The 15833-nt window shown below is 34.2% G+C and overlaps 1 protein-coding gene across 2 annotated transcripts in view; it reads left to right on the top strand.

Annotated features, from left to right (window-relative positions):
- The window catches only part of BLTP3B (bridge-like lipid transfer protein family member 3B), a 92515-nt gene that overhangs the window by 34484 nt on the left and 42198 nt on the right, over window positions 1–15833 (top strand). For both annotated transcript variants that reach the window (XM_055396736.2, XM_055396737.2), the window contains 6 exons: window positions 2719–2881; window positions 3989–4027; window positions 5069–5160; window positions 9229–9418; window positions 10262–10402; window positions 11459–11629. In XM_055396736.2, coding sequence (XP_055252711.2) covers window positions 2719–2881; window positions 3989–4027; window positions 5069–5160; window positions 9229–9418; window positions 10262–10402; window positions 11459–11629 — 796 coding nt within the window. The remainder of the gene's footprint in view (window positions 1–2718; window positions 2882–3988; window positions 4028–5068; window positions 5161–9228; window positions 9419–10261; window positions 10403–11458; window positions 11630–15833) is intronic.

Raw genomic sequence — 15833 nt, 5'->3', positions numbered from 1 at the left:
GAAATTCTGGTTTAGAGTCAATGCAGAAGAATGTGCATATTGATTCTTATTGGTGTGTAAGGCATGTAAATAACCCAGTACATTTTGTTACTTTAATATTTAATATCAAAAAAAGGTAGAAGACTGGCTAATAACTTTTTTGTTAGCTAGTAGTTAACTTTGTCAGTAGTTTCACTTTTGAAAAAGTAAAGCTGGGTAAAGTTGACAATTTTTTAACCTTTCATGGTTGTGTTAAGAATTAATATATATGAAAGTACTTTAAAGTGCATGTATAATTTATTGTTATTATAGTTATCATCTTTATTGTTTGTGACATTGGGCAAACAAGTTGATTTCTCATTATATTTAATCTTGTAAAAAGTGGGAATAAAAGTAGTATTGACTCTAATGGATTATCATGAGAATCAGTAATGCATGCACTCAAACAGAAGAGTCTGGTACCATTAAACACTTGGAAAATGTTTGCTGTTATTCTGTTATTATTTTCCGTCTCTTCTTTTAAGTTTAAGAACTTTCTTTGTCAAATCATTATAGATAATCTGCATTCTTTAATTAGAATTCAGGGTCAAATCTTTAATGTGACTTTTGGCACTTTCATTAAATACTTGGCATGATAAATGGCAATGGTGGCATCTGCTGCTGCTTCTATTTCTAAAGAGTTATATCTCATTTCCTTTGTGATGGAATTCTAGCTGAGCTATTTCAAATCCTAAAAGATGATGCTGTTAAAGTGCTGCACTCAATATGCCAGCAAATTTGGAAAACACAGCAGTGGCCACAGGACTGGAAAAGGTCAGGTTTCTACTTCTGCTCTACTGACTATGCTAAAGCCTTTGACCGTGTGGATTACAACAAACTGTGGAAAGTTCTTAAAGAGATGGTAATACCAGATGACCTTACACGTCCCTGCGAAGCCTATATGCAGGACAAGAAGCAATAGTTAGACATGGAACAATGGACTAGTTCAAAATTGGGAAAGGAGTAAGTCAAGGCTGTATATTGTCACCCTGCTTATTTAACTTACACAGAGTATATCATGCAAAATGCTGGACTAGATGAGTCACAAGCTAGAATCAAGATTGCCGGGAGAAATATCAATAATCTGAGATATGCAGATGATACCACTTTAATGGCAGAAAGCAAAGAGGAAATAAAGAGCCTCTTGATGAGGATGAAGGAGAAGAGGGAAAAAGCTGGCTTAAAACTCAACATTCAGAAAACAAAGGTCATGGCTTCCAGTCCCATCTCTTCATGGAAAATAGATGGGGAAAAAGAGGAAACAGTGACAGTTATTTTCTTGGGTTCCAGAATCATTGTGGATGGTGACTGTGGCCATGAAATTGAAAGACACTTTCTCCTTGAAAGAAAAGCTATGACAAACCTAGACAGTGTATTAAAAAACGGAGACATCACTTTGCTGAGAAAAGTGCGTATAGTCAAAGGTATGGTTTTTCCAGTAGTCATGTATGGATGTGAGAGTTGAATTTCGAAGGCTGAGTGCCGAAGAATTGATGCTTTTGAATTGTGGTGCTGGAGAAGACTCTTGAGAGTCCCTTGGACAGCACAGAGTTTAAACCAGTCAGTCCTAAAGGAAAGCAACCCTGAATATTCATTGGCAAGACTGATTCTGAAGCTGAAGCTCCGATAATATGGCCACCTGATGCAAAGAGCTGAATTATTGGAAAAGACCCTGATGCTGGGAAAGACTGAGGGCAAGAGGAGAAGGGGGTGACAGAGCATGAGTTGGTTGGTTGGCATCACCGACTCAATGGACATGAGGGCAAACTCTGGGAGATAGTAAAGGACAGTGAAGCCTGGTGTGCTGCAGTCCATGGGGTTGCAAAGAGTCGGACTTGGCTTAGTAACTGAACAATGACAGCGTTTCCTTACCTCACTTGTGGATTGGTTAGTAAAATAAGAATATTCACTTCTGTGATATTATCTATAGCAAAGTAAAATGTAGTAGAGGCTGGCTCAAATCCTTGCATAATACATGAAAAATAGTAGATACCAAGTATTCATAAGTTTGAAAGATAGTAAGAACTAGAGCTTGAATGTATCTGGTTCTCACATATGGTGGTGGTTTAGTCACTAAGTCGTGTCCTACCCTTGTGACCCCAGAGACCTCAGTGACCCCAGGGACTGTAGCCTGCCAGGCTCCTTTGTCCATGGGATTTCCCAGGCAAGAGTACTGGAGTGAATTGCCATTTCCTTCTCCTGGGAATCTTCCCAATGCATTGACTGAACTCAAGTCTCCAGCACTGCAGGTAGATTCTTTAATGCTGAACCACCAGGAAAGCCCATACTGCTATTACATTCTTTTTTCTTAATATTGACTTATTATTGTCTGTGCTGAGTCTTTGTTATTGTTCACAGGCTTTCTTTAGTTGTAGTGAGCAGGATCTACACTTCACTGTGGTGTGCCGGCTTCTCTTGTTGCAGAGCACAGGCTTGGGTGTGCAGGCTTTAGTAGTTGCACTGCACAGGCTCTAGAGTGAGGGCCCAGTAGTTGTGGCGCATGGGCTTAGTTGCCCTGCATCATGTGGAGTCTTCCTGGATCAGTGATTGAACCCACACCTCCTTCAATGGCAGATGGATTCTTAATCACTGGACACCAGTGAAATCCACTGTTATATTCTTAATGCTCTGTATATTTGCAAGAACGACTTGGTACAGTAACTAACACTAAAATAAATGTCAATATATATTCTTTTTCAGATTTACCAAAAATTTATCTCCTGACAAGATAAATCTTAGTACCCTTAAAGGAGAAGGTGAACTAAAGAATTTGGAGTTGGATGAAGAGGTGCTCCAGAACATGTTGGATTTGCCAACATGGCTTGCTATCAACAAAGTTTTTTGTAATAAAGCATCGATTAGGGTGAGACTTTGATATCTGTGCAAGGCATTTTCTGTTTTCATTTTATTTATTTCATCCCTATTGTTTAAAATAAATTTTTCTGTATTATTTATTAATTTTATTTAAAATTTAATATTTATACTTTTATTTGAAATTTTGTCTCTTTTCCCCATTTGTTTCTTATTTTGAACATTTTAAAGTTTTTTTTTTAATATTATACCTGCTTATTAAAACTTAAGCTTTTTTATTATCTTTGACTCTAATCACATTATATCACTTCTTTGTCTTAAAGATTAGGCTTAGTTTGAGAGCCTACTCAGTAGAAATAGTGCATGCTAAAATTAAAATTGGGCGATACAGAAAAGATTGTGGAAAGTTTGCTATATCCTTTGATGGTCACCTTTAATTTTTGTTTTACCTTCCATAAACCCAAATGTCTTCAAAAAATATTATCCTTAGTATAGAATTTATTTGAACATTATTTGATATTACTTCCATTTAACATTAATGGTCTTACTTTTATGTTTGTCTTGAATATCTACAAGGAAATTGACTGGAATTCTAGAATTGAAAAGATTATTAAATGAACAAAATACTGATTAAGCTTTGCCGGGAATTCTTAAACTATAAAATCAAAATGTATTTTTCAGAACTGGAGAAAAAGCATATAGTGACTCACTGGAAAAGACTCTGATGCTAGGAAAGTTTGGGGGCGGGAGGAGAAGGGGATGACAGAGAATGAGATGGCTGGATGGCATCACCGACTCTGTGGACATGAGTTTGAGTGAACTCTGGGAGTTGGTGATGGACAGGGAGGCCTGGCGTGCTGTGATTCATGGGGTCACGGAGAGTCGGACACGACTGAGCGACTGAACTGAACTGAACTGAACTGAATGTTAGTAGAACCTGAAATTTTTATTTAAAAAGATGACCAAGAAAATAAGGATCGTAATCTTTTTAAAAATAAAATAGGTGCAGCTGATTTCAAGAGTATAAATGAATTGTTCAGTTTAAACCATCTGATATAATTTGGTATGTCTATCACTATGTTAAGGAAACATCTGTGTTGGTTACTGTTTTAAATTATTTTTTTGATGATTCATTTTAAAGAAAAATTTTCTTTTATAGATACCATGGACAAAATTAAAAACACATCCCATCTGTTTGGTAAGTTCTGAATTGCCTCAGAAATAAGCATTTATATTTGTGTATTTACTCTTAATATTTTGTTTCTTAGAAACATAATCTTATGGCTTTGTTAGCTTTCATTCTATTTTGATAGTATTTAGTTCTCTCAGTCTTTAAATGGGAAATTTGAACTTTAAAATGAGAGGGTCTTTAAAGTTCTTCAGGTCTAGAGTATTATATTTTAAGTTAGTATATTTTATTGTATCTTTTAACTCTTTATTGACATACTGTGGGCTTCTTCTTTTAATAAAGTTTGATCCAGATTTTCTATGTTTCTGCTTTTACTAATCTCATATATAATATATTCTTTAATGTACTTTACTTTTTAAGGAAAGTTGATTATTTGGTCATTTACTGATTCATTCATTCCACCAAAACTTATTGAATGCTTCCCCTCTGCCCTGAGGGAACATATATTTTTATAAGGAGACTGACAGTGAACAAGTAAACAGCACAAGGCAGTTTCAGACAAGTTCAATATTAAATAGAGAATGAAGAGATGACTGGAGATGTGTTAGTGGTGACTACAAAGGATATTCGATCTTTCTTCAAGAAAAACTTAGCCTGAAGAACTTCTTCATTTAGAGTGTTTATTTTTTCATATTTTTGTATATTTCATATTTTTTATAATCACATGTTTTAAACCTCAGGAATTAGATTGGGAGAAGCTTTTAGAGGTTGTTTAGTCCTATTTACAAATAAGTAATCTATCAATTAGTAATGTAAATTCTGAGGTTAGCAATTATGGTTCTGTGAAACCTGATGGTCTCAGCAGTATATGGCTACTACTTACAGTATATGGCTACTACTGTACTCCTGTAATAAGGTTTCCCAGCAGATAAAAGTGCCTTGAGAAAGAACTGAGCATTTTCTCTTTTTAGACCTTTAAAGAGACATTTAAAATGACTCTGCTTTATTTTCTTTGCTCCTAAAGAAATGAATGAGAAAGTAGTCTTAAATAATATCCTTATACATAAAATGAAATATCTAATGTTTATATTTTAAATGTGTTTTTATTAGTCCTTGGATAAAGTAATAATGGAAATGAGTACATGTGAAGAACCACGAAACCCAAATGGCCCATCACCAATTGCAACTGCTTCAGGACAAAGGTAAGCTATCCATTAATATGTATGATTGGCAAAGGGAATTTTTTTTCTGTAGTCAGCTCTGTTATCTGCAGTAATAGGACATAAAATAAAATTTCCTAGCCTCAGTCTCTATTTCAGTCACTTCTCCCATCAAACATTTTATAGTTTTAGTAAACATTTTACAAAAGTAGCAGAATTGATTTTTAGCTTCTTTTATTCATCTAGCTTTCCCTGATATTAAATAATGATGATCAGTCAAAGGTAGAACAGCAGCAGAAAATGGAAGAAGAGCTTGCTGCTGCTGCTAAGTCACTTCAGTCGTGTCCGACTCTGTGTGACCCCATGGACGGAAGCCCACCAGGCTCCCCTGTCCTTGGGATTCTCCAGGCAAGAACACTGGAGTGGGTTGATAAATCAGATTGTCTCTTACTTGGTCTTTCAACACTTTCTCTGCATAACATTTGTTCCGTGCATGAGTCGACCTTTTATGACTCTAAGAGTTAAGTTGATGCCTTAAAAAAGTATAGACCTTTTGGGTTGCTTTAAAATTCATTAAATAGAGAATACTCATACTTTATACAGATTGAATTTTGATAGATAAAAACCAGATGCTAATAAAGTAGAAGCCTGTAAAGGAGAGCATTTCACAAAGTAAAGGAGAGCATTTCACAAAGCCATCTTGAGAAGTTAGAGTGGTTCTTAAAAAATAGATATTTAAAAATTTGCCTATTTATCTTTGCATTCAGTAAACTTGGATCTTGTTTTATATATAATTTCTTCAAAACAGATTTTCTGCACTATTTTTGCGTTGTACAGGTATTCATGTAAAAAGTTTACATAGATTTTAATGTGATTAGTGCCTCCTCAAGTTGTACAACATGGCAGCCCTGAACATTACAGTATTCTATGTGCTGTGTAGAACCAGTGATAAATTCTTCTTGAGACTGAACGTGCACATACAGGTACACACACATACTCTCTCTCACATTTTCCTTCTCTTTTACCAAGGTTGAACCACCTTTGTATTAATGCATTCTGTGAGAATACCTACAGTCAGATCGTTGACTTTTCACATGGGGATCGAATGGTGATCCATCCACTGCTGAGAGTTGACTGAAAGCCAGATTTATCAGATATACAGTTTATACTTGGACTATAGGTAATAGTGATGGGAAAAAGACCTTTCACATTAACATTTTTGTAGTTTATGTATTTTCCAGCAATTTGAGATTTTAAAGTTTAGGTTATGATTTCAGGTTAGATAAATTAGGTTGGAGCACTTGATCTTAAAATTGGCTAGTCAGAAATATTGGAGGAAAAGGTGAAAGTGAAAGTCACTCAGTTGTGTCCAACTCTTTGCAACCCCATGGATTATATAGTTCATGGAAAACTCCAGGCCCAAATACTGGAGTGAGTAGCCATTCCCTTCTCCAGGGGATCTTCCCAACCCAGGGATCGAACCCAGGTCTCCCACATTGCAGGTGGATTGCTTACCAGCTGAGCCACCAGGGAAACCCAGGTAGAAGCAGTTGATCTTAAAATTGGCTAGTCAGAAATATTGGAGAAAAATCTGAGATGTTTATAAGACTATTAAAAGGGCAAAAGTAGATCAGGAAAGTTGTTATAAACAAATGATTTATTTTAATTAGGTGTGGCTTAAATTAGGTATTATTGTATGCTAAGCAGTTGACAGTATTTTTCCTGATTCATGTTTTTATAGTACCAACAAGCTTTATAATTTTGGCTTTGTGTGTTAATCTATTTCTATGTTTTCCACACTTGCCAAATTGTAAGTCATTTAGGGTACTTATAAAAATCTGCAGGGTTTTTTAGGCTCCTTTTTTGAAATGAATGATTCATTAGGTCTAGAATGGTTGTCAAGAATACGAGTATATATCTTCAGTTCTTTATAGTCATGCAGTTTAGGGAAAAACTGATCCATTTGATTTTGTTTTTAGCTAAGAGATTAAAATAGAGGGAAATTAACAATTAATAGGCTAGCCCTTCCTTCTTTGTAGGCCCTGTAAGCTAACAGTGCTCCCGTAGACAGGTAGTTTAGTAAACTTTGTAAGTTCAGGAATTTGATTTTTCACTTCACATAGAGATAGATGTCTATGTGGAGATTAACCAAACTCAGAAGAGATTTTTGTAAACTGAAATTTAGTTTATACTGGATGATATAATCAGAAAGATGTAGACTTTAGTCATTCAGCCTTTACTCTTCTGATGGTAAATCCTCCAATACAATTGTAAAACTTTTTAATGTGCATAGATTAGAGTAGATAGGTTTGAATATTCCAAAAGTATTCTCAGATAATTATTATAAAAATATTCTTCCAACTCCAGAAATATTTCTAAGTGACCAATATTTGTTCTTAGGGTCATAATAACTCCTCCCAAATAACATGCTGCTTAAAGACCACAACAACCTTTTGAAATAGCTATTATTTTCATTTTACAAGTGAGGAAACTGAGGCTCATAGACTTCCAGTAGTATTAATAATACCGTAATACTAATATTTGTAATACTACAAATAATACACCTTTTAAAGTATCATGAGTCCAGGGATGATCTTTTTGCTTCATATGCGTTATTTCATACAGTCCAAATGTAAGCTACAAAGTATATCCTGATTTAAAAGATAAGTCATCTGAATTTTAGGAAAGATAAGTAATTTTATTTATTTATTAGGATAGTAAATCAAGAAGCATAGCAGGTATAGAGGAACAATGTACATGATCAGTAAAAATGATGACCTCACTTTTTGGATGTTGGTTTTGAAATATGTGAGAAGCAGCCAAGTAGAGCTATCTGATGGACATTTGAATTTTACAGTCTGAAGTTTCAGCAAGAAATCTGATACAGATTTTGGAATAATAGTCATGATTGAAGTAAGGTGCCAATTTTGCAAAAACTTTCACTACCCCCCTGCAAAAATGTATCAGTAGTCTAGTCTGTATTTAAGTCTTGCTGCACTTATCATTTTTAAAAACGTTTTATTTTGTATTGGAATACAGCCGATTAACAATGTTATGATAGTTTCAGGTGGACAGCAGAGGGACTCAGCATACATATATACTTAAATATATATACATGTATACTTATTCTTGAAACATGACCTTTATTGTTTCTCTGTGTCTTTGCTCGTGCTTTTCCCTCTTTAAAGATTTTCCTTCCTTCTTATCTCTCCTTGAGAAAAGTTCATCTTTCTTTTCTGGATATATTTCTCATTAATTATAAACAGTTTCTTCCTCTACTGAGTGTACCAATGATTCCTTTTATTTATTTATTTATTTTTGGTAATTAATTTATTTTTTATTGGAGACAAATTATTTTACAATATTATATTGGTTGGTTTTGCCATACATTGACATGAATTTGCCCCGGGTTTACATAAGTTCCCCCTCCTGAACCCCCCTCCCACCTCCCTCCTCCCTTTATCCTCCCTCTGGGTCTAATGATTCCTTTTAAAAAAGCACCTAAAGACAGAGTCCCTCATTTCAGTTACTAGGATATGTTTTTTTTTTTGTTCCTCCCCAAGTAACTTTCAAACCCTGTAATGCCACAACTCTGTTTTGGTTTTCTTTGGTCCTAGCATTGTTCACGACTGAAGTGATTTAGCAGCAGCAGCAGGAGCAGCAGCAGCAGCATTGTTCACACTGTAGATGCTCCATAAATATTTACTGAATTGAATTATATAATGTTAACTTTTTCTGGTCTTATCCCTAAACTACGAGATTATATTCCAGTTGGCGTCTACAGCCTTCTTTGTGTCAAGAATTTAGCCATCTTATTTACTTTATTGATGCCAGTTCTCTGCACTAATGCTTTTTAAAGCAGGCAACTTTGGATGGTGATTGTAATAATTTAGAGAGACCAATTTATAAAACCTTTAGCATTTTGAAATAGCATTTTTTTTTTGTAACTTACATGTAACCAGACTAGACTGTTTTAACAAAAATTCGTTTTGTCAAAAATGAGTAATATAGCAATTTGTGTACTTGTGTGAGAATATTAACAGAAAACTTCTTCACTTTTAATGATTTATTTTTGGCTTTCATGCATTATATTTTGCTTTGTTTTCCCAGTGAATATGGCTTTGCTGAAAAAGTAGTTGAAGGAATTACTGTTTCTGTAAATTCTATTGTCATTCGCATTGGAGCAAAAGCCTTTAATGCCTCCTTTGAACTTTCCCAGCTAAGAATCTATAGTGTAAATGCAAACTGGGAACATGGAGATTTAAGATTTACTCGTATTCAAGATCCACAGAGAGGAGAGGTAAAGATTCTATTTTTCTTTCTTTGTTTAAAAATGTTTTAGCATTGATTAATATTAAAGTCTATTTAAAATAATTACTTTTTATGGTTGCCTATATTCACATACTACTAGATTTACTTTTTCCTGTAAGCTATACTTTTCTCTGTATTATTTTTTTAACTATAAAATGTACATTTTTAATGTTTTTACTGTAAACTTTCAACTTACAGAGTTATTTAATGAGTCCTATTTTAACTTCTAAGCTACTCAGAATTGAATTTTAAATTTACAAAATTAAAATATGTTAAATTCTTTTTGGTTACATAATTCAAATGTTCTTTGTGTTTTATATTAAAATTAAATTACTTAGAATAAAATTGTCAACAGCTTTACAGATGATGAATATAATTATGGAAATGTGTTACTGAATTTGAAAGTATATAATTAAAAGTTAAAGCATAGTGAGTAGATCTAGAATATCATGTGAAAATTTGTGAAGAGATACATTTTCTTTTTTGGCTGCACTTGGTCTTCACTGCAGTTTGAGTGTTTTTCTCTAGTTGTGACACGCAGGGTCTTCTCTTGTTGCGGCCCACAGGCTTCTCTAATTGGCGCAGGAGCTTAGTTGCTCTACGACATGTGTTGCTCTGCGACATGTGTTGCTTCATGGCACATGGAAATCTTAGTTCCCCGACTAGGAATTGAACCCATGTGCCCTGAATTAGAAGGTGGATTCTTAAATTGTACCACCAGGGAAATCCCACAAGATACATTTTTGTAACAACTTTTTTTTTTTTTAATAAATCTACATTTTTTCTTATTCTGTTTTGTGTCTGTGAAGCTAATCTCTTGTTTTCCCTTTAGGTCTTGACCTTTAAGGAAATAAATTGGCAGATGATTCGAATAGAGGCAGATGCTACCCAAAGCTCACATCTTGAAATTATGTGTGCTCCTGTTCGATTAATAACCAACCAATCAAAAATCAGAGTCACACTTAAAAGAAGAGTAAGTCAACAGAGTTACCTTTTGATTCATGTGATAACTATTGGAATTGATGAAAAATTTTAAATTGTTTATAGGTGAAATATTGGCATATTAAAGCAGTGCAAAATAAAAGGAAATATAGTGCTTCAAGCAATATTTGAAGAAATCTGGTGTGATGATAGCATTAGGTTTAATATTAGTATTTTTATTTTTGATAAATTGAATAGATTTCTCAGTTACAAAATATTTATTGAATAGTAGCTATTTTATAATTTCATGTCTTCTATTGAATATTCCTCAGGAGTGGGTAAACAGTAAAGTCTTCACTAGTAGTAACCAAAACTACTAGTTTTAGAAGGCTATTAAGATATGACTGGATATTTAGATAAATATGGAAGGTAGCTGCTTAAGGATGTCAGCATTTGAAAATCCACCATAGACTTTGATGAAATTTAATGTGGGAAAGTAATCACTTTTTTAAAAACATGGCTCAGTTGAAAGAATTTTTCAGAGTATGACACTTAAGACAAATATTGTGAAATGTGGTTAAAATAGCATTTTAGTTTTTAATTAATTTTAATGCCTCCTTTTCTACTAGCATTACAGTTGACCCTTGAACCACACAGCTTTGTGGATATTTTTCAATAGTATATATTTCAGTACTACATGGTCCAGGTTGGACCCGAGGATGCAGAGGAACCCTGGATATGGAGGAACCTTGGATACAGAGGACCAATTATAAGTTATATGCATTAACCCCTGCATTTTTCAGGGGTCAGTTTGGGTTGCATTAACATTGATAATTACATGATTTTAGCTATAAATGCAGAATTATATAAATGCTTATACCTATGTAACATGTACCTGTTAAGGTAAAGGAACCTATCAGTTTTTTTTTTACCACTATATCTCCAATACTAGGAAATATTTCTTCCATATTATAGGAACTCAACAACTATTTGGTGATAAAGGAAGCATTTATTTAAATCATTGAAAAAATTTTAACTTTTGAAAAATACAAGTTCATTATAAGTTTTATTAATTGGCTTAATTTTATGAATCATTTTTCCCTGACAGTTAAAGGACTGCAATGTCATTGCAACAAAGTTAGTTCTAATATTGGATGACTTATTATGGGTTTTAACGGATTCCCAGTTGAAGGCTATGGTACAATATGCAAAATCTCTTAGTGAAGCAATAGAAAAATCAACAGAACAAAGGAAGAGTATGGCTCCTGAACCTACACAGGTATGCTATTAAATGTTAATAGGAAAAACACTTCGCTATACATGTAAGTGGTTTAAAAATCAGAATGGTTAATTGTTTTCTCTGTGTGAAATAGATTATAATACTTTGAGTCCAAGAATTTTCTTATATATCAAATATATGTCTGTCTATATAGTACATATCTTATTTGCAAGTGTGTGCCTGTTACTAGACGTAATGATAACATAAAAGTATTTGGATGTTATAAATACATATTTTCAGGAAATTTAAAAAAATGCAAGTTAAAATTTACTAAAGTCCCAAAGAAGAAAACCTGGGTAATTATAGTCAAGGGAGGGAATGTAAGGATTTACATAAAAGCCCTAGGGAATTGCTGAAGGTGAACACAAAGCTGTTAGAATTGTCTGATGACTGGGACAAAAATTAGAGAAGCTATTTAATGATCACTTTCTTAAAATTAGAAGCATTACTAGTTTTTTTTCCTAAAAAGAAAAAGTTTTCTAACCTTTCTTAGTACTAAATACTGAGAATTTAGCATGAAGATTTTTGTAGAATGGAAATTGGAAAGCCCAGTGTGTAGTGTCTTTTGATAGTTTTATTAGTATGATTGACTTTTTATGTCTATCCAATAAAAACTTAATGGATATTGTGAAATCATACTTCTATGAATTATTTCATTGGAAATAGAGTAATTGCATCTTAGATGTGTACTTTGTTGGTGATCTAACTGATACGTGGTAATTTAGGCTTTATTGTGACTGTCAAATTGGCATTGTTTACTGCCTGCCTGCTTTGTCATCAGGTGCAGGGCTAGATGCTACTGATGTAAAAGTAAATATTGTCTGAACCTGCCTTCAAGGATCGCAGAATGTAATGGGGAATCAAATGTAAAACAGATCATTGCAGTCCCACATAAGTGCTAGAGTGCAGAATTAAAAATGGGGATGAGGGACTTCCCTGGTGGTACAGTGGATAAGAATTTGCCTGCCAGTGCAGTAGATGTGGGTTTGATCCCTGGTCCAGGAGGAAATGGCAGCCCACTCTAGTATTCTTGCCTGGTAAATCCCATGGATGGAGGAGCCTGGCGGACTTCAGTCTTTAGAGTCGGACACAGCCGAGCAACTGAACAACAAGAACAACTGGGAAGATCCCACATTCACTGGAGCAACTGAGTGTGTGCACCACAACTGCTGAGCCTATGCCCTGCAACAGGTATGCCCTAGAGCCTGTGCTCTGCAACAGGAGAAGCCACTGCATGAGAAGCTCGCACACCACAATAGTGAGTAGCCCCCTGCTCACTGCAACTAGAGAAAGCCTGCACGCAGCAGTGAAGACTCAGCAGCCACAAAAAAGAGGGATGAGAGATTATAGAAGGATAGAGAAGTTTTAAACCAACTGCTTGTGGATGGACTTTGGAAAGGTTTCACAAAGAGGATAATGAAGTTAAGTCTGAAAATGAGTAGGAGTTCACAGGTGAGAGAAAGGGTATTTCAGATGAGGAAATAGAATCTACAAAAGTATGATGGTGATAGAGAGCATGGTGTTATCTGATAAAGATAAGGGGTTTAGTGTTACTAGAGCATTATTTTTGAGAGTGATGTATACATACCTTGTGAATATGTGACAACTTCCCAAGTTTTAAGAAAATTGTTTCACGTCTTCCATTTTGATGTATACTCTTTATTGTGTTAAGATGTCAGTCTGGTTCTCCAGTTCCATAATTACTCCTATTCTAGTATCCTACTTTACAAATGAAAGGCATTCTTCTTACTCATCTGGTTCTTACTGTGATAGATTTGTCAGTGGTGGATGGTGAGTCGGGCAGGAGGGTTTTGACCCAAAAATCTCTGGGAAATGACAGGCAATTTGAAATATTGCTGTCCATGTTGGATGTGAATGACCAGTGACAAACTAACACATTAGGTGATTTCCACTTCTTTGCTTTCAACATGTTTGAAGGAAGATTTAATAAATGCCTGCTGCTAGACTATTAAAAATAATTTTTTTACAGTAGATCACTTTGTGAATCCTGGCATGTGACTTGAAAGAGTTCAAAGAATCATGTTGCTTTGCTAAAAATAATGTTGATTTCATTCCAGCCTACCTATTGATGTGAACAAAGTTTCCCAGAGCTTTAAGCTAAAAAAACAGAATTGATGGTGAACCTGTAGAGAATTGATGGTGAATCATGTATCATTCTACCAAATAATTAATATTTATCCAATAAGAAGTCTTTGTATATAATTCTGTGTGGGAATCTAATTTTAAAAGTTTGATGAACTGAGTACTGGATCATAGCATAGAATAGGGTTTTCTGAGGGAAGTAGCCTGAGTTTAAGCAGAAGTGGCCACTAGACATGATGGGCATTATATGTTTACTTTTCCCATGGGCATATAGAAGTCAATGGAAGTTTTTAAATAGGAAACAAAAGTTAAGTATGACATGGTGGTATTATAAGAGGGTAGACTGAAGAGTAGGAAGGCTGCCACTCTAGGGAAGGAGTAGACTTGGATCTCTAGTAATGGTTTGAAAGAAGAAAAGACAAGCCAAATTGGGGAAAGATATTTGAGTGTTTTATCAGTTGAGGACAGAGAAGAGAGAAAAGTTGAAAACTTCTTGAATAATTAGTAATTCCATTAACAAGAAGAATAAGTACAGAAGGAAGCAGGTTTGATTAGGGGACATAAGGCTAAGAAAAGGTAATAATGAGTTCCATTTTGGAGTGGAAAAAATAATTAAGGAAGTACAGGAGGTAACATTTTGCAGTATTACCATCATAACACTGTCCTGTTAAAGCTTGCAGTGATGATTCATGTATTATAATTTAGGATGTCATTAACAGAGATGATAATTGAAAGATCAATAGACAAAGTGTTGATGTTGCTATAGCTTATTTATGCAATATGTAGATAGATGTCATTATATAAAATAGAATTTAGATTAGGAAGCTATATAAAGATACAGGTTAGGAAATGAGAAACAAGGACAAAAATTCTATAATGTTACTACCATAACAAAACCAGTGTTAGCATTTTGAGTTATTTCCTTACAGATTTTTTTTTTTGTCTAAGCATCTGCATCATTTCATAGTTTAGAAAGGATGTAGTAGCAAATGGCTATAGTTTCCTTCCATGTCATTAGTATTTAGTTAGCCTTTTTTTGTCACTCCTTAATATTTTATGGTAGTTACACTTAGCCATTGACATTGCTGTGGAGTTTCTTTCTTTGGTGGTAGTTGTCACATCACTGTTTTAGGTATTATTTGAGGTACCAGGAGTGTGCATTAGAGAGTGAAGTAGTTGTGTTCCTTTGCTCAACTTAGAACTTGAGAGCTTTACGAACTTGAAAATTAAGAATTTTTTAAAGATTATTCATGAGGCAAGAGTTTATAGTGGCCCACTTTCCCCCCTACAAATAGCATCCAAAAACCTGAATGTACCTTACTACGAAGAAAAGAGTTTGTAGGGAGATTAATGCTTATGTTTTTATTTGTATCAGTATTCATCTTGATGAAAGACAGGAAACATAATTAAAGCAATACAGGAGAGTGTTTTCTTTCAAAATATTACCATCATAGACATAAATAATAGTCTGTAAAGCTTTAAAAGTAGATGGGGGAAAACATAAGAAAAAGTGATTTTTCTGATGAAAATCAGTTTAATAATTAGTAAAAAAGCTTACCTGAACCCCTAGAATTTAAGGCTTCACAACTGTTTCATCTTTGTTTTCCTTTAAATAATGTGGCCCCGGTCATTTTCATCGAGAGATTCTCATTTACTGAGTACACTCTGAAATTCTTTTTACAGTATGATTATAGTTCTTACTATGAAGAAGGTATATATTGTATATAAGCTGTGTATATAGTACTTTAATTTTCTGTAGATAACTATACTTTTGTTAGCGAATTGTTCTTAGAAAGTTTAAAAATATTTTAAATAACAAATCTGGTCTTCTTTTAATTGTTACCAAAGTTTCATATATAGTTTTATGGTTAACAGATATGCAGATCATCTCATAGTATACTTAGGTATGTAGAGTTATTTTAAGCTATTGAACGTTCACAAATGTCTTTATACTTCAACAGTATACTATGTTTTCTCTCTGGGGAGAAAAGAATGTGAACTCACAAACTGTTATAAACCTCTGCTGTTTTCTGGCTTCTTCAAGTTCAGAAGACATACCATACCTCTTAAGAGCACCTATAGTACTGAATAATATCACAAG

The sequence above is a fragment of the Moschus berezovskii genome, chromosome 6 (assembly GCF_049115385.1).
Source record: "Moschus berezovskii isolate FMDL1 chromosome 6, NW_MosBer_1.0, whole genome shotgun sequence".
In the NCBI taxonomy this organism is placed as follows: domain Eukaryota; kingdom Metazoa; phylum Chordata; class Mammalia; order Artiodactyla; family Moschidae; genus Moschus; species Moschus berezovskii.
Note: the sequence above shows the minus strand (reverse complement) of the source record. Positions and strands in the feature narration are given on the sequence as shown.